The 24,995-nt window shown below is 40.8% G+C and overlaps 1 protein-coding gene and 1 long non-coding RNA gene across 3 annotated transcripts; one reads left to right on the forward strand and one right to left on the reverse strand.

Moving 5' to 3' along the window:
- The first annotated feature begins 33 nt into the window (after nt 1–33).
- ENTPD3 (ectonucleoside triphosphate diphosphohydrolase 3) lies at nt 34–21,002 on the forward strand. Of its 2 annotated transcripts, XM_051789022.1 has the most exons (11): nt 34–377; nt 807–864; nt 3,887–4,007; nt 8,517–8,634; nt 11,958–12,108; nt 12,873–13,032; nt 15,102–15,332; nt 15,769–16,041; nt 16,135–16,245; nt 16,750–16,887; nt 19,513–21,002. In XM_051789022.1, the coding sequence occupies exons 3-11, from the start codon at nt 3,888–3,890 to the stop codon at nt 19,744–19,746; spliced, it is 1,536 nt and encodes a 511-aa protein (XP_051644982.1). In that variant the 5' UTR covers nt 34–377; nt 807–864; nt 3,887; the 3' UTR covers nt 19,747–21,002. The 2 variants fall into 2 exon arrangements, with proteins under 2 accessions (XP_051644982.1, XP_051644981.1); XM_051789021.1 differs by lacking the exons at nt 34–377; nt 807–864 and adding an exon at nt 3,450–3,599.
- On the reverse strand, nt 20,992–24,967 carry LOC127471775 (uncharacterized). The gene is made up of 3 exons (XR_007904764.1): nt 24,795–24,967; nt 22,028–22,191; nt 20,992–21,123 (listed from the first exon to the last, which is right to left on the reverse strand). It is a non-coding gene; the product is annotated as an uncharacterized LOC127471775 (long non-coding RNA).
- Between the last annotated feature and the right edge of the window lie 28 nt (nt 24,968–24,995).

Genomic DNA, 24,995 nt, shown 5'->3' on the forward strand with positions numbered 1-24,995 from the left:
CAGCACCTCGGGCCCCCTCCCAGCCCCGCTCCCCCAGCGCATCCCTCCGGGCACAGCCGTGCACCCCCGCCCCCCGCCACATCTCCCGGTGCGGGGACGCCTCCGACGCGTCCGCCCGCCGCAGATCTCCTCCCTCTGCTTCAGTCCGTTCAGCCGGATTTTGTTTTTTTTTTTAACCTCCGAGTTTGTTTTTTTTTTTCTTTTCGTTTGTTTGTTTTTTAATCTATTTGGAAAGACAGGAGCAGAGGGCGGGCAACCACCCAGTGACTCTCCACAGCCCCCCCCAACCGCGGGGAGAGAGGCGCTCGCAGCCGCCACCGCCCCGCTCCCGTCACTCCTCATCCCGGCGGGGAGCGGGGAAGCCGCGGCTGACGGAGGTAGGTTGGGATGCGCCGGGGGGGGACCGGGAGATCCCTGGATGGGGGACTGGGCTGAGGTGAGGAGGTGGGCGCCTGCTACCCCGGCCGTCGAGGCGGGGGCGTTGCTCTGTCTCTCCGCCGTCTTTTGGGGGGATACCTTGGGGTATTCTCGCAATTCATAATCGTCGTGTGAAGGTTTCCCACCCAGGACTGCAGTGACCTGAGGGAAAGCTCCACCCGGAATTTTGGGTCCATGTGCTTATTTTTACTTAATTTCTCCTCCGAAGGGAGGCGTGTGAAACCTCCTCGAAGGTTTTCATTGTGGGGTTTAACATGCTGTGGTGTTTTGGGTTTGTTCTTTTGTTGTTTTTTGGGGTTTTTTTCCCAGCACTTAAAACATTCACCAGTCGACCTCGTCTGAAATGATAACGTGTTTGTATCCATCAGGTTATAGTGTGAAGAAAGATACATATGGTGCTTGCATACGCACTCTACGAACAAACAGGTCTGTATCTGAAGTAAATGGCTTGATGTTTCAAGTAACTTGGGAAAGGGAATTTCAGCATATAATACGCACAGTCATTTTTACAAGTGTGCATTTAACTTAGTTAAAATGTTGTTGGCATGAAGAAGTTGCTTCCATTTTCCTTTCCAGGTGAAAATTCCTTTTGCTTGCAGGTAAGGTGTAGAAAGTGATCCTTCCAATGTGCTCCTGTGTGGCCCAGCGTACTTAAATGGGTATGGAAAATATGTATTTATGCTATTTCTTGCTTCAGGACGATGTTGTTTTAATAATGGAATGCAACTGCTTTTTGATACTCCATTAATGTCTTTTAATTGGTTTTTTGCCAACAAGTGTGCAATGATAGCAAGAATTCCTTACCTTACAACTCTGTATAGTATGTGGAGTGAATGAACTCCTGTCTGGTATCTCTGTGGAATTTCTTGAATGGGCAAGTATGACTGTATTGCCTGGTATGTATGTAAGTCTTAGATGAGTGTAGCTGAAAGTAAACACAGCCCTGTGCTTCTGATCCAGTTATGTGGCAAGATAGCAAAGGTGTCAACTGTGTGATGACTTCACACGGGCGGGGACTGTAGGTGTCCTTTTGATACACAGATTCACGATTTACAAATTATCTCTGATGAAACTGTCTTCATTGCCAATGGGACAAGATTGCATGAGGAATGTTTAAAGGGATCTGCCCGTACCTTATATGTTTCCTGTCATTTTTGAAAAGAGAAATCATGTGTGATGAAGACAAATCCCAGTACCAGGGAAGCACATGAGAAATTCAACAAACCAAGATTTCTCTTTGCTCTTTACAAACAGATGCAGCAGAAAATATTTAAGCAGTCATGAGTTTAGTGTTAATAGTCTAAGAGTTGTTACTGCTTTCCTTTTTAGTAATGCTTTAGTTTTTCAAAGAGTCATTTACCCTGAGTGTTTTTTCTTTGATGATGACTTATTTTTTTCCAGCACTGAACAACAGTGCTTTGATCCTGGAGTGACTGGTATATGTTAGGTTGCAAGCATAGTTCCCTTTCAGTCACTTTACAATTATGGATATATCCTTGTACAACTGAAAGCTAAAGAAAAAGACTTTACTCCCTAAAGTATTTTATCCAGATGGTTATTCATAAATGTAGTTAAATGTAGTTAAAAATCTGCTGTCTCTCTTCAAAAATGAATTGATCTGTATAAATACTTCTAATTAGTATGCCCTGACATCATCTGCAGGTTACAGTGTAGGTGTTCATATATTTTCTAATAGTAAAAGAAAGATTTCATTCTACCATTTATACATCATGAACATGATGTTTGAATGCCTCAGGATAGTAAAACAATGAATAGAATTAAATGAATCACCAGTGTGGCTGGTAATTTTCTCTTAAAACTGACTGATGATTAAGATAATAAAGCTATTACCAAGCCAAGAAAGAAAGTTCTGGAAGGAGAGATAGGAAGTTAACAAGGAGCCCATATGGATTTAGAAAAGGGAGTTAACGAGTGTAAAAATGATGGTTTGGAAGTGAGTTGTGTCAGACTGAAACGAAGAGTTTCCAAAAGCCAATTTGAGTTAGCTTTCACAAAAGAAATAGCAAGAAATAGGAAGAAAAGTAGAAGTGGGCAAAGCTCAGTGTGAAGCTAGTACATGAAGAAAAAAAATTTCATTCTTTTTTGAATGTGAACAAAGATGTTGGACCATGGGTACACAGGCTGAAAAACCCATGGGGTTTATAAAATGGAAACTGTGTGAGGAAGCATTTGTTCTGCCTTCTCCCTCTGGCTCTGGTTGGAGCTAAGGGGAAGACCATGTGTTGCAGGTACAGTGGGGCTCATCCAATGTGCTCTGGTCATGGACTGTAGACCACCTTTAAGCTCCTGTCCTCAGGACAGGTTGGCATTGGCGATTCCTGGAATTGCTGAGCAGCCACTGGTATATTCTACTGTCAGTATGGAAGAATTAGGAGTTGGGAGTCAGGAAAGATCATGCTAGGTTAAGTTGATATTTCTATGCCAAAACAAATGTTTTCTGAAATGAGAAAGGCAGGAAAGTTCTCTTTGTTTTCCTCTGACACTGCTAAGCTTGCCATCTCCCACCAGCTGCCTCTTTCCTCCTCAACCCCTGTGGAGCATAAGGATTTTTGGTATGTGGATTGCCAGTATTCAGAGGTACTGAATGGCCTCTTGAAGTTAAGAGCTGTCTGGTCAGGGACATAGAAAATTAAAGGATGAACAGAAATGATAGGAAACCTAAACCACATTTGAATTCTAGGAAACTTTTCTAGAGGATACGAACATATAAATAGCCTTGTCGTTAGTATGCATGTTTCATGTCACCTTTGGGTTTGTCCAACATGACTATGATAGATTTACTTAGATTTAAAAACTTTTCATCACAAAGTCTTTGAGTTAAACTGTATTTTTTATGTAGTGCAGAGTGATAATAATAGGTTCCACATTAGTATGCACACATTTTTCATGAGCAGTTAGTAGACAGATGCCTACTTCAATGTTCTTAAAACCTCTTTTTCTTTTTTGCTGAAGCAGCTTGTATCTCTTATAGACACTGACCTTGCATCTCTGGCAGAAACACCAGCTGCACTCAGCAGCCTGCATCGTGTGTCTACATGGCTGTGGTTGTGTCTGTGTTGTAGGATCACATGGGATCATTGAGTGTGCACTAGCCCCAGCCTGCCTGCCCGCTGCTTGCATTTCCTGAGGCGTGGGAGATGGTGAGCATGCATCTACATGTAGGCACTGTGGAAAATGAGCAGACCAAGGGTGAAATCTGGCATCATTAGCATGACAATACAGACACAGCCCTTCTAGACAATAAGAAGTTAGTGGTTGCAAAACACCAGGCAGCTCCTGAGGAGAAGACAGAATTTTCGTGTAGTATAATCTAGTTGATGTAATGAGATTTTATGAGTCTCAGCTGATTCAGGTCTTCAGGCTTTAAGACAGAATCGCTGAATCCATTCACATTCCTTAAGTGTTTTTTCCCTTTTTGTTGTTGCAGGATGCTCACCAGAACCCCAAGTGTTGTTGCCCAAGTGTTACTTTTTCTAAGCATAGTTCTTGTCATTGCTATTGCAGTGATTCAGATAAATCAGCAACAGATCCTCTCCCCAGGGCTTAAGGTAAGTCTTAGAATACCTCAGGAAGGAGAACAATGTTTTTACTGATATTTAATTTAATGTGCCTTTCTAAACTAATTTTTATGGCTTGAGCCATAAAAATGAGCTTACTACCATAAATTAATGTTCAAACACATTTTTGTCATGGGAAAACTGAATCTGAGAGAAAAGGAGAATTGGTCAAGAGTCAGTGGCAAAGGAGGAACTTGATTCCCTCTCTGTGATTCCCTCATATCACACAATGTCTTCTCCAAGACTGAAAGACCAAATGAGGAAAATATCTCATGCCTTTTTTTATTTTTGCCAGAGCCTGGAAGTAATTTTAAAATAATTTAAAATTATTTTGAAGTGGGCAATACCCAGAGTTTAAATTCTGCCCCCAGGCACAGTTGGAAAGTTTATGCTAACATCTTTGCAAACTGCTCCTATGTACCAGAAGCATTTGGTTTTGAGTGTGCATTTCGTGATTTGTCACATGTTGGGACTTGCTGGATATTAAAAGAAGCAAAGTAGCTTCATGAAGGGCGGCAGATCAAACTGGAAAAGACAAACTGAAATACTCTGAAGTTCAGGCTTTCCTTGCTCCTGAAACACGTGCGCAGATTCTTCAATGAGAGATGTATACAACTGAGGGCAAAACTGTAGAAATTACCCTTACAGAGAAGATGTGCAGTCTGGCATTTTGAGTTCTGTTTTTTTCCCACGATCCTTTTGTCAGATTCTTCTTTGAAGTCCTTTCTGCCTTTCCATCTGCATGTATATTTAACTGGTAGTTCACATACTGATAGCGATAGGCTATGCCTCATTACACTTCATGGGATTATGAACACCTTTGGCTTTATCTGAATCATTTGGTGGTGTGTGAGTCAGACAGTGGGATAAAACTCTATTCTGATACCCATTTTATGTGTTTGTGTGATGTGGCAGGGTGTGTGTGGTGCGATCTTGCATGGGGACACAGTGCCTCAAGTATATGTTCTGTTGTACCCCAAACTGCTGCTTGCAGCAGCCTTACATCCCACCAATTTTTGTGCAAGGCAAGACTGGACTAATGTGCATCCCAGCTGAAGCAAGGACAAGGTTGAAGCCACAGTCTAAAAGACAGCCTACACATCTCTTGTGTTTGTCATTAACTCAGTTTCACACCCAGAAGGATAAAACTGCTTACATTACTCTTTGAGGAAACATTGGAACCACCTTACTAGCTGGAGCTGGTTTAGGAGTAGAGGTCTGCTTACTGTATCACAACAGCTTTATGGCTGGCTCTAGAGGAAGACTGGTGGTTCCTCTACCGGGTGTGCCTTGGCTTTGAATTTTGTTTTGGGCTCTAAGCCTACTAATGCAGGGGATAGGGAGGACCCTGTGTTTGATTCTTGAGACGCTGCGTAGTCCTCAGTGGATGATTAACACTCACAAGAAATAGTTCTTCAGGAGCAGAGGGAGGACCTTTGTATGTGTGAAACCCTCCAGTACCTGGTTGATACGATGGAGCCTGGAAATAGGAGTGTCCTGACATTAGTGGTTGATTAAAATTAAATACAGCAACAACACGATGTAAACAGACTTACTCTTTGTAAATGGCCTTGTTCTTCTCTTGGTAACTCACTGTGTTATCTGTAGCATACAAGCTCTTTCCCAGGATGTACGCTGAGAGTGTCCATTGTGGCACAAGAGGTAAATTACCTGCTATGCCACTGATGTTTTAAAGTGGTGTTGCAAAATTAAATATTTTGGTTCCTTGGTGGTTGGGTTATCTGAAGACTGAGCCAATGATTTCTGAAGGAAGGGTCTGACCAAGTGCATGAGGCTGGGGCACTGAAAGAACTCATGACTCACTGACACACACCATGAAGTCAGAAGAATGATGAAGAGAGTACAGACATCCTTACTGACATAGTTTGTGGAGAAGACTGGAATTGTAAATGAAGCTAGCTCAGAGTGTAATGAACCTTTGTACTGGTAAAAAAAATTTGTCTACTGATTTTTTGTGAGTCCTCATGAAAAAAAACCCCACACCTTTATTATCGTATTTTTCTTTAAATTGCCTCTCCAGGCATTTTACACCTAAATTTCTACATCTAAATTTTTCACATCTCTTTTGGCTCTTAGGAAGTATTATGCCTTGTTTGTGGATGTTATACTTGATTAAAAATTGTTAAAGCCTATGTAGCTGAATTGAAGTGTGCTTCTAGTATAAGTCCACTTCTGTGGCCTCCATCTTTCCTGTAATTGATTTAGCTTGTTAGCTTCTCTTGGCAGTTTTCAAAGTGATTGGAAGGCAGATGAGCCATCATAATTGTGCCTGCTTTAAGGCTTTGTGCATCTCTACATCCTCCTATGGGTGTAGTGTTCAGGCTGAAGAGGTGATTAATCCTGGGTCTTGTTGCTTCTGTATTGGGATTACTGCTCTTCAGGATGTACCTTGCAAAGCCATTCATATGAATATCCCTTGTATGTTTGGGCCACAACCAGACTGGTTGAGTGAATAGCACGAAACTGCCCCAGAAACAGTGTAGGTAGTTATCACTCACAGTGGTAGCTCTGCAAGTAGGAGTACCCTCGTGGAAGGGAAAGACAAACAGTACACAGTGGAACAGGTAATTGTATCTTTAGTCAGCCCAGCTGCAGCCAAAAAAAAAAAAAAAAGAGATGTATGAGTGCACCTTTAGAGACACAAAGTCTGGTTTATTGTTACCTTGCCTTTTGTTTAGTTTCTGTTAAGTGTGTAGAGTAGTCAAAGTGTTCTGCCAAACCCAAGAGGCAAGATGGTGCATTTACTTCATGCTGTAGGCAGCATGGTCACCTCTGTGTTGGAGGTACATGAGGCAACAGTAAACCCCATAAAAAAGCATTTTCCTTTAGGTCATTTTTCCCCCTCTTCTTTCTTCCTTCTACTGGACTAGAAAACAGAACAATGAAACTTTTCTGGGTTAATGTCATCTCTCTGTTTTGTCTGACTAATCTATTCCATTCCATTATCTTCCAGCTCTACCTGGGCATGACAGTTAGCTCTGAAAGTAGCTAAGTTAAAAGCTTATGGTTGGCACTTCGAGCTGACAGAGACTAGATTTAATTAATAGCCCTTGAGCAGATTGACCATTACTGTGTTATGTACCTTCAGAGTGCTCATCTCTCTTGCAAGGAGGGGGAATACACTCAAATTATCTTTTGATAAAGTAGTTACTGAAGCAGAACCTGATCATGTAGTGGTTTGACAGTATCTGTGGAGCCTTTCATCTTTTGGTGGATCAAGGTAAATATTGTCTGCATAAACATAAATGAAATTTTCATTACCTTACAGTTCCCCATGAAACAAACTAAACTGGTATTGCTAGTATTGTTTGGGGGCCTGGAGTTTGTAGGATTACAGTAGAGGCTGGGAACTAATCAGGCGTGGAAGCTGAATGGTTTGCCACCTAAAGCAGTGGTCTTTCTCTGTCAGACTTTAAGCTCCTGAGGGAGGCAGTGGGATAAAATTTATCAGCCTACTACAGGGCTGTTACTGCTTTCCAGCCAGACGGAGGCTCTCATTTTTCAGTATTGTCAGGCTCTTGGGCATCTGTCTGTTTTAAAAGAAAAAAGGCTAACAGAGAAATGAACTTTGCACTGTGTGACTCCTGCCAGTTAGGTGACGTTGGAAGAGAGGGGCAGCTTAACATACTATCAAGGATTATAAAGAGGTTAAGCAAAATTTCAGTTTTCTTTCCTTCATGAGATTGCCTTCCCAGCTGCTACAGTTTTCTGCTGCCATAAAATATGGGAAAGGGGGAAAGACTGGTCAGGTGAGCAGTGGGATGGGATGAAGAAACCTGTGCTTTAATCCCACAAAGAGTCCAGCAGACCTGGGGCAAGTAATTTAACTCTTTCTGGTTTATTTCATAAATAATCACAGCGCAATATTAATTCTCTACTCTTTGTTGACTCACATTCTACCACTGCCTGTTCTCAGAGGCAATCTCTAAGGGGGACTGCCTAAACCACTCAAAGGGAGAGGCTTATGGGGCAATTAGAAAAAAGCAGGCTTGTTACATCATTCTTACTGTCGACTGTTGTGTACTTTACCTCTTTGCTTGTAGCTTTATGGATCTCTTGTGCATCCTTGAATCTAAAGTCTGTGCTTAGGTATCAAACCCTTCAGTGTTCCAGAGAATGGACTGGGATAATGGGAAATGAACTTCCTGCAAAATCAGGTTCTAACACAGTGTAAGATATCTATGTGTCAATGTGGATTTTGAACCTGATGCTGAAAGGAGATGAGCATTCTCCATCCCTGCTGAATTAATTATTGAAGATATGTAGCATGTTCTTTGGTTTGCAGCCAGATTCATTCTGTGCTTGGCTGTTGGATTCACGCCTAAGCACCTAACACTATAATTAATCTGTCTTGTAAATAATACCCTGTGCATGCATTTTCTAAAGTGTTTGGTGGTGCAATGAAGTACAGCTGCATATGGGCATTTAAACTGTCACTGTTTGTTTCTTCATCTAATGTCTTATTTTTTTTCTCTCCAGTATGGAATAGTCCTTGATGCTGGATCCTCTCGAACTACAGTTTATGTCTATGAATGGCCAGCAGAAAAAGAAAATGACACAGGAGTAGTAACCCAGACCTTCAAGTGCAATGTGAAAGGTGAGCTCAAATGGAAGTTCCTCATTTTTTTTCTAGCCTCACTTACACTGTTTTTTTTTCTTTTTCCCCTGTGTTCCCTTTTCAATGCTGGGGAGTGAGAACTGTTAAGACTATATCTGTATCTGTCAGCATTAGTTCTTTTCCTACTGATAGAGCAGGATGCTCTAATCGTTGTAACAGAGAGAGGAAATTATAGCTGAACTTGATTTACTTCATTGCAGTGCACAAGCAGCGCAGACAGAATTCAACCTACAGAGAATCAAGACCTATAAATGTTTAGTCCTTGTGTTTCTTTAAAATAAGAGTAAAAAGTATATTTTAAAATAGCTTGGAATAAAAAGTGTTTGAGAAGAATGGGGATCTAGCCCTTGTTGGATGTTAGTCATTAATTAAGTTTCTCCATATTACAGAACTAGGAAGTATCTAATAGAGTTATCAAGTAAAATAGTTAAATTGGCAGAACAGTTTGTGACAATTGTATCAATTATGTAGGTCTGGCCTTCCGCTCAGGGAGTCCTGTAGCTGTGTGCTGCTAGGTGGTGTCCCACAGGTACCACTGGCTCCCTGCTTTGTCTTTTATCTGAGGTTTTGAGTTGATTCCTTGCAGACAGGCTAGGCTGACTTTTGCTCACGCTCCAGTATGGTTAAGTATAAGTTCTAATGGCTTGTTGTGGGTTCCTTCCTAACGGCTTTTGAAACTCTTAGTCAACTTCAGTGACATTTGAGTAAGCTTTCAAAGATACAAAAATTGCACACATTTTGTGAAGACAGATGGCCAGGCAAGGGAGAGAAATCTCTTATTAAATAGTAGCTAATCCATAAGGGATTTCTGCAGGAAGCCAAACATTATAAATTATGCTACTTTCAGTTAAATGAGCTTTAGATTATCCTTTTACGACACTGACTTTGTTTAGTGTACTGATTTGGGTTTGCAAGTTAGGTAAGAGGAGATGGTGGGGCATTTTAGGAGCCTCAATGCAGTTTTTTTTATCTCTGATAATAAATGTGGCATTCTGAGAGAATTTTTTCCTTCTGTCTCAGTCACGATCTCACAAAATCTTGCATTCCTCTTTGTGTCTGGAAATAGATGCTGGAGATGTAGCCATAGAGGCCCATGAGTAACTAGGAGTAGAAGGCAATGGTTTCTTAACAGCACCAACATTTTCATCTTCAGCATTAAATATATGTGTGGACATTCTTAGTGGGTTTTGAGCAAGGAAAGGAAAGCAAGTGTAACAGGAACAGAAGTAATGCACTGTTGTGTCTCTGATGATGTGTCCTTACAGACTGCTGGAATGGTGAGGGTTACATTCTGCTAGTTCATGTCTTGTCTCATTAGAAATGTTGCATTTAGGAATTCTGGTGTGAGAAAAATGAACAGAGAAACTGCATTTTTCTTCTTCATGAAAAATGACACAGGAGTGCTTTGTGAATTTGTTTTAATTGGTTTAGGTTTTGTTCTGCCTCAGGGGAATACAAAAAATTGCAAAATGGAGGAGTCCAAATTGCTGTGAACTGTTTAGGTCTATGGCCTTAACCATGGTCAACCAAAGTGCTCCTCATCTTCCAGTGTACAAAATCACCAGGGTTTACTCTTTTTTAGTGTTGGATAACTCTGCACTGGAAGAGGCCGAGGGTTCATGTGAGAGGTCCCCAGCTAATCTGTGGGTGACAGTGGTGAACACATCTGTCAGGGTTTCTTTAGTGACCTAACTGTAGCCTTAATTTGGGGGATGGTTGTGGGCATACTGAGAAGCAGACTTTTTTTATACCTACTGAACTTTGAAGGTCAAATGATTGACTAGTCTGTAAGTTCTGTGGTGGTTTTGTGATTTCATTTCTGCCTTTATTAGGTACCTCTACCCCTGTGTGTAGGAACCAACCCCGTATCAAACCCCTTTCTATATAGTGCAGTTGATCAGTCCTAGTAAGGCTCTAAGCATGGGCAAAGCAGGCAGTCCAGAACAAAATGGTCACTGCCTTATGACCTGCTCTGTCTGAACACTGGAAGATGGAAGTTGCTGCTACCAAGGAAGTGTGAGGCCACAGCAGCTGCTGAGAATCTAAAACAGCATTTGCTGCTCTGTTTTCCTCTGGTAACAGCTTTTAATCCAGCCTCAGGCCTGTTTGTGCTAGACTTAAGACTTTTAGCAAGTCTTACTCCAAAACCAGGGCTGTGAATGTCTAATGATTGCGTGATAATGTTTAAGTTCATAGTGTCAAAAAGGGAGTTGTGGAGTGTGGAATCTGTAAAGTCTTACAATTTTTTTCTCTGTTTTTATCACTGCAATGTGACTAAACATAAATGGTTTCTCATTTTAACTCAGTAAGAGCCACCTTTTGCTTAGCTTGGGATCAGGTTGTGCAAGAGATGGCTGTGACAGGAGAAGTACATGGAGTTCAGATAGAGTTGTTCTCTGTGAGGCAATGGCTTCATGGGAATGCCAGGATTTCCCTCAGCACAACTTTCTCAGCCAGGGAATTTTAGTAAGGAATGTTTTTATTCACACCCAAGTTGAGCCTGAACAAGCTGAGATCCTGCTGGTTCTTGGAATATTGAGCAAGGCAGGAAAGACTTTGATGTTAATTGTTCAAATAGTTATGCCTTATGCAGCGTGGTGTAACTCTCATTTTTGCTCTTTGAAGGCTTTGGAAATTTGGAAAGCTGTTCAGTATTCATTTTTGAAAACTTTGGAAGTTTGTAAAGCTGTTTAGTAGTTCATGCCAGTGCAGACTTGTATCTCTATGAATTCAAGAGCCGTTTCTATGCATCTTGAAATTTCACCAGCAATTCCTTAGAGAAGCTTTTTTATTTTATTTTCAGTTGAGAGCAGTGAGCTTTAGAGGTGCCATGGTGTCCATAACAGTTGTGACAAACCAGATTAGAAAATCCTTGTCTTAGGTTGTGAAAGGAGGGATTTTCTATACTTCAGCAGATCAGAGAAATTTTACATCCATTTGACATGCTATTTTCTACAGCATCTGCCCCAAGTAAACCTATTTTCCTCATGAATATAGCACTGCTGTCATTGTGTTGTTATGTGGATATACTGTATATCTTACTCATGGTACTATAGGTGTGTATGCACACACACACACAGAAATACAGGCAGGCAGTTTGCAAGTGTCTTCTCTGTCTCACACAGCTGAGATAGTCACTACATTGTTTATTCCATAAGCACTCCTAGTTTTCAGCTGTCCTACCCTTGTTTGCAATTCTGGGATGGAAGGGTGAAATCTCTTTCTCTTAACACCTGTTTGCTAATTGGGCTAATTTGTAGCTGGCAAAGCAAAATGAAATCAATCTACTTGTTCTGTTTTAGGCCCTGGTATATCCAGCTATGAGAGTAGCCCTGGAGCTCTTGCCAAGCCCTTTGATGACTGTCTGAATAAAGTCAAAGAGAGAATACCAGCTCATCTGCATAAAAACACTTCTGTTTATCTGGGGGCTACAGCTGGCATGAGGCTGCTGAGGTATGGCAGAAACTTGAACTCCTCTGTATGCATACTAGCATAGCAGTTTGTGAAAACAGAATGTGAAAAATGTACTGGATGCATTTTTACCCACTGGAAATTAACCATCTCAAAAGGAAATGGAACCCAGCCAATTTAATTTAATTAACTTTTTTGATAGGGAAAGCGGCTCTGCATAAAAATCCTCTATTATGCTGCATTGAAAAGAAATGCTTGCTTTATTTTGGAGAAGGCAAGAGTTCAATTTTCTCTTTCACATCTGCTTTGAAATACATTGTTATGTAAACAGATAATGTTTGTGCACATCCATGGGCAGCAAAGGCAGATTGAAGCTAGACACTGCAGAGTTTTCTGAGAGTGGATGTGATGTGATGTGGATCTTGGGGCCTGTCCATGGCTTTAGCCCTGGCACAAACTGGCTTTCTATATTTGTTCTCTGGGAAAAAAGGTTCCAGGACTGTTTCAAATACCAGGTGTCTTAAAAGTACTCAGTTCACTAAAAATAAAGAAATTAAAAATAAGAAACAAAACACCCATGAAACTCTATGATAAAGAGTGACGTTTGTACATAGTGGGGGAGTTGCTTGCTGAAAAAATGCTGGATACGTGACTGTTCCCTATCAGAAACTTCCCCTTTAGATAAACAATGTATTTTTTTTTTACTAGGTTATTACAGGAGTTTTCTTGAGTTGCTAGTCAGTGAACAGTAAACATGAAATTGCCTTTCCAGATGCTCAGTGTCTCGTGTTTTGTGAATTGCTTAGGTTGCAAAATGAATCGGCAGCCAATGAAGTCCTTGCAAGCATTCAAAACTACTTCAGAGCACAACCTTTTGAATTTAGGGGTGCGCAAATCATAACTGGGCCAGAGGAAGGGGTGTATGGATGGATAACGGCCAACTATTTAATGGGCAATTTCTTAGAGGTGTGTGGAAAAAAAATGCATGCTTTTCTTTTCACTCTTTCTCTCTTAGAAATGAGAAGTTTGAGAGGACATGCTTGTTAAAGCATCATAGTGTGATTTCTCTTTTGCACGGAAATTTCTAACAGAGTCTTTTTGTGTCAGTAATCGAAGAAAGCAAACATAAATCAAAGACTATGTTGTTACAGGAATGTGATATGGCAAAGGGAAAATGGTTGACACACAAAAAAGAGCTCTTCCCTAAATGGATGCCTTACCTAGAAATGAAAAGTTAGATTGCCCTTAAATGCATTGGTATGTTAAGTGTGATGGGTGTTGATTGTCTTGACAGTGGTGCCAGCTAAACATGTTCTCTTCTGCTTTTCCGTGACTTCCTTGGGTGTTTGTTGTCCTTTCAGCCCTACTGGTGAAGGACGTGCACAGCTTAGGGGGTCTCCAAATTGTTTGGAAGTGTTGGCTTACTTGTCTTAAGCAGACAAGACTGTTTGAAGCACTGAAGGTGGTTAAGTTGATGTGACCAAATGTGCCTCAGCTGAGCCAGAAATCATGCATACAGGGTTCATTCCAATACTGCTGAAAAGCTGCAGGCTATGGAGCAGCAGGCTGCGATACCAACTGTCTTGTACAGACCAAGTGATACCAATATAAAGATACTTAAGCTGCTCTTGAACTTGGAATAGGGCCAGGCAGCAGCCTCATAGCTGGGAGGTAGCCGAATGTGTTGGAAGATCCCTTTTTATATGCAGATATTCAGTATAATTTCATTCAGAGTAAAAGCTGTACCAATTTGATCAGCAACTGCTCATCTGCATTCCTGGCAGGAGTGTGCTGCCCTTAGCTTTAACTGCACTTATTCCAGATTGCCTCGCTAGGCTGAAAGAAATTTCAACCAAACTGCTGACTGTTGTTAAGCTGTCCTGGTTGAATGGCTCCTATTAGATCATGGCCATTAAATAAGCAGGAATTACTTGTTGGCGCTGTGAGTGATAGCTCACGGTGAATGTGTTGCTGACTTGCAAAGTTAAGAGAAACAGTACTGGAATCACACATTCTGGAAGCATTTTTCTCGTGTGCATTTCATGCAGCAAAAATGGCATCATGAACTTCAGGGTGGTGTCAGTCTTCTACCACATGAATTTTAATAATCCAAATGTCAAATTTCCTATAGCAAATTCATAAGGACTACTGAATGGACTGCAAAAAGCTGTGAAACCAGTTTAGTCTAGAGAGCTGTGTGAAGAGCTATGTGTGGAATATCATTAGCAGAGAGAGAAAATTTCACCTTTCTTGTGACAATGAGCTAAGTCAAGTTCTGCTAGGGGCTGTTTATGGGAATCTTTCACTGTAGAATTTTATTGTGAGTATATTTGCTAGCCTATAAACTTTCTTTTCTCTTCTTGCCTATACATTCATCTCATCATGCTCAGTGAGTAATACTACATTAAGTCTATATTTGGCACTGTGACTATCAAATACAGAACTTGGGAAATGTTTTGGGCAATAGGGAGAAATGCCAGATGAATGGATCAGATTTGTTGCCACTGCAGTTTCAGTGAAGGAAATATGCAGATTAGGGGTCCTCATTCTTTTAGCTTTGATGGAGCTTTCATTTGACTTGTCTGTGTTTTTGCACTTTATTTTCACTCTTCTTCTATGTGATCTCTTAATATTCTAGTCCTTTAATATTTCTTCTTACCTTGAAACAAGCAAATCTGCATACTATTTCCACCCAGATTTGTTCAAGATCTCATGGGTATCTGAACTTCAAATCCCTACATTCTAGGATAAACATTGATCTGGCTAGTTCTATGCTTTGATCATTGTGCTGTCCTGTTGAGTTAAACTATATGTTGCATTCCTTTTTCCATCTTTCAAGACCATTTCATTCTGTGAAAGTACATCCCTCTTGTGTAAAAACATCTGCATGTTTTCCTCAGAGAGCTATGATTTTTTGGAAAGGGTGCAGGACAAAGACGGGGAAATCTCAAAAAGTTAAGTAAAGAGTAGAAAAGCTTGAAGGGAGGACAGGAGATGACATTTCTAATTTGTCTTGGTTTTAAATTTACACGTAGAGAAATCTTTGGAGAACATGGATCCATCCTTACACAAAAGAAACTGTGGGTGCACTGGATCTTGGAGGAGCTTCTACTCAAATTTCATTTATCCCAGAGGACTCTCAGGAGCACTTCAACAGCACTTTGCAAGTGAAGTTGTATGGTTATAACTACAATGTCTACACTCACAGCTACCAATGCTATGGGAGAGATGAAGCTGAGAAAAGGCTTTTAGCATTGCTGCTCCAGGTCAGTTTAAGACCCTTTGCTATGTTGCTCTTGCAGGTGTTCAGTAATTGTCTGAGCAGGTTCTTAGGCTTGTGTTCTCTTTCCTTTGATGGCATTTGGAGACCCCAGTAAGAGCTCTGTTGTGCTTTGTTGTGGACAAATACACTTAGATTTCATACAAAAGGTCTTCATATTTGTTAAAAATTGGTGAGAGTTCTATACCATTTGACAAAAAGGCCTGTAAGTGTTTTGCTGATCTTGGCAATGAATTTTTGAGAAAGGAGTTTCTATGAATTACAGTGATCATCAGTGTTGTACTGACTAGTCATGACAGTGAACAAAAATACATGCATATGCAGTTTTAAAGGATTAGTTAATGTCAAATTAGGTCTTTCTTGCTTTTTAGTAGTCATTATTGTTTGGGGTTTCTTGTGGTTTTGTTTTTTTTTCCCCCCAGAAATCAAATGCCAGTTCCAGTGTGGATAATCCATGTTACCCTCAAAATTATAATACATCATTAACGATGAAGTACTTCTCTGGCAGCCTTTGTACACAATCTCTGAGACCAGCAAATTACTACCCAAACCAGCCTGTGAATTTCCATGGAACAGGAGACCCAGGTCTGTGCCGTGAGATGGTTTCTTTGTTGTTTAACTCCACTGCTTGCAGAGACAGAGAAGACTGTCCTTTTAATGGAATGCATCAGCCAAAAGCTAAAGGGAATTTTGTGGTAGGTTTGCAAACACAGCATTTCTTTTTGAGCTTTATTGCTTTTGATTTCTGTAGTTCTGAAAGTAACCTATCATCTATTCCCTTTTTATAGGCTTTCTCTGGATTCTACTATACAATTAATGCTTTGAATTTATCTGGGCACTTTTCCCTGGATGACTTCAATTCAAGTATGTGGTTTTTCTGTTCACAGAGCTGGACACAGGTAAGTGGGTTATTTGTTTGTTCTTTGGGGTTCTTGGGGGTTTTCTTTTCCTTTTTAAATCTGTAAAGTAGGGATATAAAAATAACATGGACTGGACAAGCATTCAGAACCTTTCAGAGGGTCTGTACCAACCTCAGCATTTGTTTTTCCATTGTGCTTTGAACCACGTAGTATTTCTGTCATGCTTATCACTTGGACTAGGTTTCAAAATTTCATTTCACAGTTTTAACAATGCTGTAGAGATGACATGCAAAATTTAGAAACCATAACATCCTCAATCTTCAATGTGCAGTTTGATGTTTATTTTCATTGCTTGCTACATAAGCTGTGTGACTATTAGAGGCTTTCTGAATCTCCGTATCTAGTTGTCTGTACCTTTACTTGGGGTTTCTAAAAAATGCTACTGAATTCTAATTGGAATCCAAATATTCTCTAGTTACAAAATCTAAAAGCATTTGTTTTTTTCATAATCTACATGTTTTTTTGAAAAACCTTTGGTTTCAGCTCCAGTTTATGCTGCCTAAATTTGAAGAAATATATGCTAGATCCTACTGTTTCTCAGCAAATTTCATTTATTACTTGCTTGTACATGCTTACAACTTTAATGCAGAAACTTGGCCACAGATACATTTTCAAAAGCAGGTGAGTAATATACATTTTCTCTTACTGTTATTTTAGTGCAAAGAAGTTTAGAAGGAGACAGAAGATGCAGCCTAGAAAAATAAAATGGTCATAAACAGTCTTTCTAATTGACTGTCAAATATTTGGCATAAGACAAAGCCACTTTTCAAGCCTCAGCATCAATTTCAGTCTGGTTCCAGGGGTCACAGCATTACTTGGAGATGGTACCTAAATTCTTAAAATAGCTTTAAGCAAAGATCAAACACTTGTGTTTTAAACACATTTCCCCAGTTTGTTGTACTTCAACAAATGCCTAGGCAGTGATGTACCTAAAACACGTCATCAGTCAAGGTCAGTTTGAGCTAACTCTGCTGAGCTGGACAGGAGAACTCCGCTTTTCTGTCTGCTAGCAGAGCCTTGGGGGAACTGGCAAAGCGGGTCTGTAGTCAGTGAGTAGTGCTGAAGCAACTAGGACAGTTTTCATCCTCAACTGGCTCATCCATCTGTGCCATAGTCTGGTTCTCTGAAATAAGAATGCATTTTGATAGGGTATTGCCTTTCAGCTAACAGAGAGAGAAGGCTTACAATATTTGTGTGATAGATGCATTTCCTTTCCTCTCTGCTACTGCACTTATTCTAAAACCCTATTTGAGACTGTCTCTTATTGTCCATATAGTTTGGAAATGCTTCAGCACTCGCATGCAAAACCACCAAAAGAACAGGTTGTAGATCTCTGTGGCCTGTTCTTTACTATAGCAGATACTGGCAAGCTGTGAATGAGAAATAAAAAGCAATGTTTTCTGAACAGTCATATCTATCGCTCGTGCAGTAAGGAATCAAGTAGGATTTTCTTGCCTTGTTTTGACCGCTGGTGGACAACCATTAGGAGCCCTGGAGGAGCTTCTAAAGTTTAGCTGTTCTACCAGGAAAACAGCATAGATCTTACTTTGAGATGTTAATCTGGACTAGGGGTGGGGTGGGTGGATTTGTCTTAATATTTAAAGGTATATTGTATTGTCCCCAGCAGATAGGAGCAGCCAAACACAGCAGCATTTTTCAGTATTTAGCCAAGACTGTAAGAATACTGAGCAAAATAAAACCCCCAAAGGCTTTTTTAAAATGAATACCTGTGTTGCCTAGATTTATCACTAGGGGTATCATGACACCCCAAAAGGAAAAACTAAATTCTCTTAATTAGATCTGCCCCTACTAAAATAGTAAGATCTAATATTAGCTGATCAGCTAAGCTACCCCAGAGTTACAGCACAGTCTCTCTAAGACTATGCTAGGAATATATTTCCTTTTAATTAGTGAAAACAACTAATGAAAAGAACCTTAACCTAATGCCGGAATTTGGGTGAGATCTAGAGCTAGATGATTTGTAAAAGTTAAAAGTTCTAAACTTCATGATGAGAGTTTTTCCCCTCTCTCAGCAATGAAAAACCACCTTGATCCATCTGACCTCTTTGCTCATGTGTTGTGTTCCAGTTCCTGTTGCTGTAGCTTTCTTTTTATCAGTTAGACAATAGATATTGGGATATACACAGCTACAAAAAAGACCAAATATTCTAGGCCCTTATGGTCTCCTACAACCAGTTGCTGACAGCTTTAAAGGTGGTGCAAGCCCTTTGAAAAGGAAAACAACCTCTGTTAAGTGTAAACCAAATATGTGTCTTGTAGCTGGCTCTCCAGGCTAGCCCTTGTTTAGTGAGTTCCACCACATTTTCTTTAAATGCTTCCTGATCCCCCTTTTTTTTTGACTCTATTTAACAGTAGTTTTTTAGGAGGGTTGGGTTGTTTTTAAAGTTGTGGTTTGATTTGTAGGAGGCAGTGAGATGTATTTATGTCTTTTATATAAATAGGCTAACCATTATTGAAGCCTGGGTATGTGGGAGGAGGACAGGGGACACTTTATGTTTGCCCCTTGATCCTGTACTTATCAAGTGGCAGGATGATGACTTAATGAAAAGCACAGTGGAAAATTGGTAAACTCTGTTGCTCAAATTAGAAGTGGGGAAAGATAGCAAAGCAGGAGGACCATGGGACCAATAAAAACATACTCCCTTTGCTGTTGTTTCACCTGTTCTGAAGTAGTTTTTCACTTATGTTTATTTATTAAATGGAAATACCTAGTGTTGGTTCATTCGTAGGCACAAAACCAACTATAGAACAAAAAATAGTAAAAAGTTCCTGCTTTGGGGACTTCACCCTGGCCTCCTCTTTGTCTGTGGTAGTGGGACTCTTTGTGATGTTTTTTGTTTGCTTGAACTAAATTATATCCTAGGATGTGGCTAAGGTGAGGTGCTAATTTTAGGAATTGGCACAGTAATGCTGATTTTTTTGTTTGTCTGTTTAAAGAATGTTTCTTGCACAGAAAATCCCATAATTGGCTGTCTACATATATACCACACATCCTTATACCCATCCGGTACCTTCTTTAGCCCAGTGACCAATTTTATTATCATCCTCTGGAACTACAAAAAAAGGGTAATTTAAAATGGTTCTGTATCTTCTTTGTATATTCCACTAAAGATTTCTCCTTGCTAATTTAAGGGGCGGTTGCCAGTATCAGCAGTTGAGCTTTTGGAACCTCTTTTCTTTAACTGAAAATTCCATGGGAATAGGACTCTTCTGTCTTTATTTCAGGTTGGTAACAGCAGCATAGCATGGTCACTTGGTTACATGTTAAGCCTCACGAACATGATTCCAGCAGAAGGCAAGCTGATCCAACTACCCCTGAAGCCTCCTTTGTTTGCTGGGCTCCTCATCTTCCTCACAGCTACGGCACTGTTGTGTCTCCTCTTCCTTGTTTACTTGTGTTTTGTATCACATAATCGGAAGAACATCACTCGTGTTGAGCATGTGTTTATCCCAGAATGAATGAACTTTACTGAACGCAAAGCAAAAATTTTACAGTGCTGTTAAGTTAAGTAGGACTTCATTTTGCCCTCCATTTTTCAAAAATAAAGACAAGAAAAACGGCTTCAGGACCAGAAGCATAAATAGAGAAGAGACACAAAGGAATCTGTGATATGGTGAACTGAAGTGCTTTTGAAGTATTTTGGCAATTGTTTCTGTAAACCTAATTTGTCCGGTGTGCAGCAGAGAAAAAGTGGGCAGATATGTCACTTTGCTTTATAAGGGATTACTAGCCTTTTGCTGCCAGGTATGTATTATTTTTTTGTTCATTAACTCTGTGCTAACTGGTAAAGTCAAGTGGTGATGGATTTTATCACAGCGTCAGTTGTTTAAGATAAAATTAAGTCAGTAGAAATTGTAGGAGGTGGTAACATGGTAGCTGTTCTTTTGTGCAGTGCTGACACTAAAAGCCCTGAAGTAATCTAATTTCTGAAACTGGAACAAGCACTGGATAATGACAAGAATTGAAAGGAACAACTGTGATAGAATTGTTTTTATTGCTGTTCCAAACAGATTGATCCCCACCACCAGAATACCTCTGCTATTGTACATAAGATTTGCTTTGAAGGTGGAACAAAATGCTTTCATGCTTTAGTAACTGAACCTAAATTTAAATGTCTCATAGTTACTTCCAGAAGCCACTGGAGTTTTCATTGTCCTTTTCTCTCTGACTTTCACAGAAATACTTTTGGTATGATCTCATACTGAAACATTGACCTGTATTCCTCACATATTGTCTGTCTCAGACAGTCGCAGTCCATACTGATTTGTCATGTACATATTATTTCAGCTGTCTGGATAGAGTGTCAGATCTGGAACCTTCCAAAGCATTAACATGTTAAGCCCTTCATTCAAGGCCAAGACAAACAGGAGCCACTCTGCAAGCCAGCAGAACACCTTTTCTGTAGTGGGTTTAGGAACACGTTTCTGAAGCTGCAGTCATGGCTGTAGTGCCTTGGTCAGGCCGTCTACTGTCCTGGCCTCAGCGTTCCTCTAGCAGCATTGGGATCCACCTAGCAGATGGTTCTGCCAAACATATTAACTTCAGAGCTTTTCTAGAAGTGCTGCTGCCTTCATACATCAAACAGCTGGCTTCCTGGAAAGCCCAGGCATTCTTGACGACAATATCCACTAAATCATAAGACTACAGTTTTACTCACTGCTTGATTAATTCTTCATGGTCTTTTACCTGCCTGTCGTTTGTAGAGCCTTGGTGGTTTTCAGCTGGCTTCTGAAGTAACCCTTGAGAAAGTCTCCTGTCACATTCTCTGCCATCTCTTCCTTTTGTACACTGTTTCTTTAATTCCGTTTAATATTGCCATAACATGGTCTGTGAAGCTGCAAGGGGAACAGAACCATATAATGGTTTGGGTTGGCACATAATGTGTTTTCTATCTCAGTTTCATCTATTCTCCATATTGATTGTGAGATAGAAGAACAGTGGCCAGTATTTTTACCCATGAATTATGTTTTCAATTTCTGTCTTCTGTTTCTGTATCACCTTCTTACTTACGTGATTGTGGGGTTGGGGTTTTGTTTTCTTTTGGGGTTTTTTCATAGGCTGACAGATGATTTGAAGGGAACTAAATATCTTTTAAATGGAAAAAAGAAGAAAGTGATTTTTCAAGTGGATCATTAGTGAAGGCTTTGTCCCTTCTTTATTGGTATACTGCGAAGTCCTGTGAGTCCAGTTACTGGAGTAATAGTATTTAAAATAAGGCAGAAGGTATTATAAGATGATGAAGTGCTCTGTGGCATCAGAGTTACATCTTATAAAGTATAAAATTTACTTCACAATGCAAGGACATTACAGAGGCTGGCATGAGATAAAGGCTTTATCTTCTGTATTACGGATTTGTAACTGCAGCTAGAGGGTAAAAATAAAAAACAGACAGTTGGATGAGAGCATTAAAATGTTTTCTGCAGTTGCCAAATTTTTGCTAAAAAACGGTATTCTGAAATATTTACTTGCTCTACAAAACTTTTGCTTTGTGAATGGCAAGGACATTCAGATGTGGTTTTACATAAGTGGAACACTCTTGGAAGTTAGTCTGTTTAGAGCTGGCAGCTAAAGAACAAGTAAATTTGGTCAAAAATCATTTGGACTTCTACATATACTGGAATAGACCCAGTATCTGTTCAAAGAATGCCTTCCCTCCATGAATCTCCTGTTTTGCTTTTATAGTAGTTCCCTCTTCTCCTTATGTGTATAGTCTCCCTCATGTGTCACCAGGATACCCACCTTATCCATCTTTCCCAGCTGAAAATGATAGGAGAGGTAAGCTGAAACTGTTGAACTTCAGTCAGGTAGGCCTCAGTGACCACAGCTAACTCTTGCCACACGGGTGAGTTGGAACCAGATCAGCAGGTGTAATATTGTCCTGCCATCGAGAACTGACCAGGTCTCTGGGAGAGACAGAGAAGTTAACAGTACTTGGGAATGTGTACAGACCATAAATTATTTATCTTTTTATACTCTTTACTGCCTGCTTATGAAGATTAATAAAAATAAATTGTGAAAAGTTAAGCCAAGTGTACTTTTTGATTTGTATTGGTTTTTTTCTCTAGTATCAATATTTTCATTCTGGTAGATAAACTGTTCTTAATAGAGGGTTAGGAAATCTCTGAAATGGTGTGGGAGGGGGTGGTGTGGAAATTTGCAAGCTGCAAAACTGGTCCTGCAAGATTCTGGAATGGACAGGACTCATTATCTCCAGAATCCATGTTCTCAGCAAGGAAATCCTGGTGGTTAAAACCAAGCCCCTCTTTTAATACTTTATATATATATACACACCCTAAACACAACTTCTGCTTTTAAACACTCATACATTTCGCTCAGGGACACCAGTGCTTTCTAAGGCTTTTTTTAGGTTCGTTGCCATGTGAAGCAGCAATTCCCAGTTATCAAAGAACAGTTGATTGAGATACAGATTGGTTAGAAAAATAACTGTTGGGCACTGGAAACAGGGATAAGATTATATAATATGCAAAACCTCACCTATGGAGAGGCAGCAAGAAATTAATCTGCCAGAAGCAAGACATGAGAAATGAAATGCATATGGATATTTGTGAAAAGTGACAAAACTTCTTGTACAGCAGTATGCAAACCTGGCAGAAGCAAGCATGATTCAGCGCTTATAAAGTCAGCTGAGAGGACAGAAAATTAACACTGAGTATAATAGTCATTCCCCAATCTGGATGGCTTAAATCATTCCTGTAATAACTGAATTTAAAAAGGAATGTTCACTGGGATGACAAGACTTTTTATCACCAAAAGTGCTTAGTTATACTTCAGTTATGAGTGTTCTTCTGTGTAGGAAGAGGAAGGCCATATCTGTTTACTTGTTCAGCAACATTTGTACAGGTTAGTGTATGTTTTTAAAAGTCATGGGAGAAAATGTTTTTAAGCTTTAAGTCCTGAACTGTTTGATGTTAAGGAACAGCTTGAGTTTGGTGGTTTTTTATGATGACTGTTTGAGTCATTTATGATCTTAACAGATGCAGAGTTTTGCATGCAAGTTATATGATGTAGGACAAATGCAGCCCTCATGTTCACTAAGTTATCAGTGCAGTCCCTAGTGATGTTTGAGTACCTGTGCCACTGTTTTACGGCAAAAGTCATTAGAACGACCAGGAATTTAGGCAACCTCCCTTCCTTCCTCTTAAGTAGTACTGGAGAGTAATGTGGCAATAGGTGCTGAAAAACAAACCAAGAGCAGTCCTGCCCTTGTCTCATGAGCTCTTACATGGCATTCCAAGAACAGAACAAACACATTCTTCTGGCAGCAGTGTGACATCAGTGTGACACCAGTGTCAGTGCAGTGCCTTCTGCCACACATGGCAGGAACTGTGGCTCCACTAACAACACAGCTCAGGTGCTCGACTTCTGCACTAGGAGTGCTCCCTGTCCCTGTACTGTCCTGCACGTAAGGCTGAGTTAATTAAACTTTCCTTTTGTTTGTTTGTGTGTCTTTAAACCTACTTTTCACCATCAGGTGGCATCACCCACTAAGCTGAGTTATAATGCTGGTTTTGCCCTCTCCAGAAGTTTGTTCTGAACATGTGCAGCTCCTGTCTCCCTCCCAAGCCCATTTTGTGTTTGTTTTGCTGTATCCGGAGTACTGCCTTGTGTTCTGCCAAGCTGCTCTTTCAAATTCATGGCTGCTTCCTCGCTGCAATACGAAAACCCACGCACAATCTCAGCGTAGTCTCTGCTTTTCCCCTCATTAGAGTGTTCTCTGCCTTTTGGAGAAATGTGTATTTTTAACAGTTTGTCTCAGAGGGCATTGTTTGTGCTCTGACAACTTTCTTTGGAGAGCCATCAGCTGCTGCTCCCCATCCTAGCCACAGCACAGGATGCACTCTCCTTCCTGAGTGTCGTCCTGCCCTTGGGACACCAAACCTGTTCCCGTGCCTGTGGTCCACAGCAGGCTGCAAAACTGATCCTGAGAGATTCTGGAGTGGACAGGGCTCATTATCTCTAGAATCCATGTTCTCAGCAAGGAAATCGTGGTGGAAATCCTGGACAACACTGAGGCTGTCCTTCACTCTGAACTCGTAAGGAACTGCGGCTTGCTGGATTCAGGAGAGCAGGACTGGCCCTGGGCAGCCCCTGGTCCCCATCGCCCACCCCACACACCCTGCATGGACACCATCCCCCTGCCCGCCATCACATGTCAGCGGGTGTGGTGACAGCACAGGAAGGAAGGATGAGATGGGTGGACAATGGAGGAACAGTAGAAAGAGCAGTGGGACACAGAAGAAGGAGGTACACAGGAGAAGGAATGGGATATGGTGGATGATGGAGTATGGGCAGGAGGAAAGGGATGGAGGGTGATGGAGGAGCAACACAGGAAGGACAGCTGGGTTGGATTAGGTGGGTGATGAAAGAGTAGAATAGAGAGGGATGGGACATGGCCAATCAAACACCAGGGATGAAAGGGATGGGATACGAAGGATGATGTAGGAGCAAATGAGGGAGGTGTTGCCCACAAAATCGGATTCGTTACCTGGCGTGCAACAAACCAATAATTACACACACGAGAGAGACACTATTTATTTCAGAATTCCGCAAGCCTGGGTGCTCGGTGGTACTCCCCAAATCAAGCTCCACCACTAGATTTTCACGAGAGCAGGGAGCCACGGGGAACGATGGGAACAGGGACGGGCTCAGCTGGGGCACAACCCGCCCGGACGCTACCGCGCATGCG

Source organism: Manacus candei, unplaced genomic scaffold, assembly GCF_025592945.1.
Source record: "Manacus candei isolate 608988 ecotype Guabito, Panama unplaced genomic scaffold, ASM2559294v1 h1tg000026l, whole genome shotgun sequence".
Classification (NCBI taxonomy): domain Eukaryota; kingdom Metazoa; phylum Chordata; class Aves; order Passeriformes; family Pipridae; genus Manacus; species Manacus candei.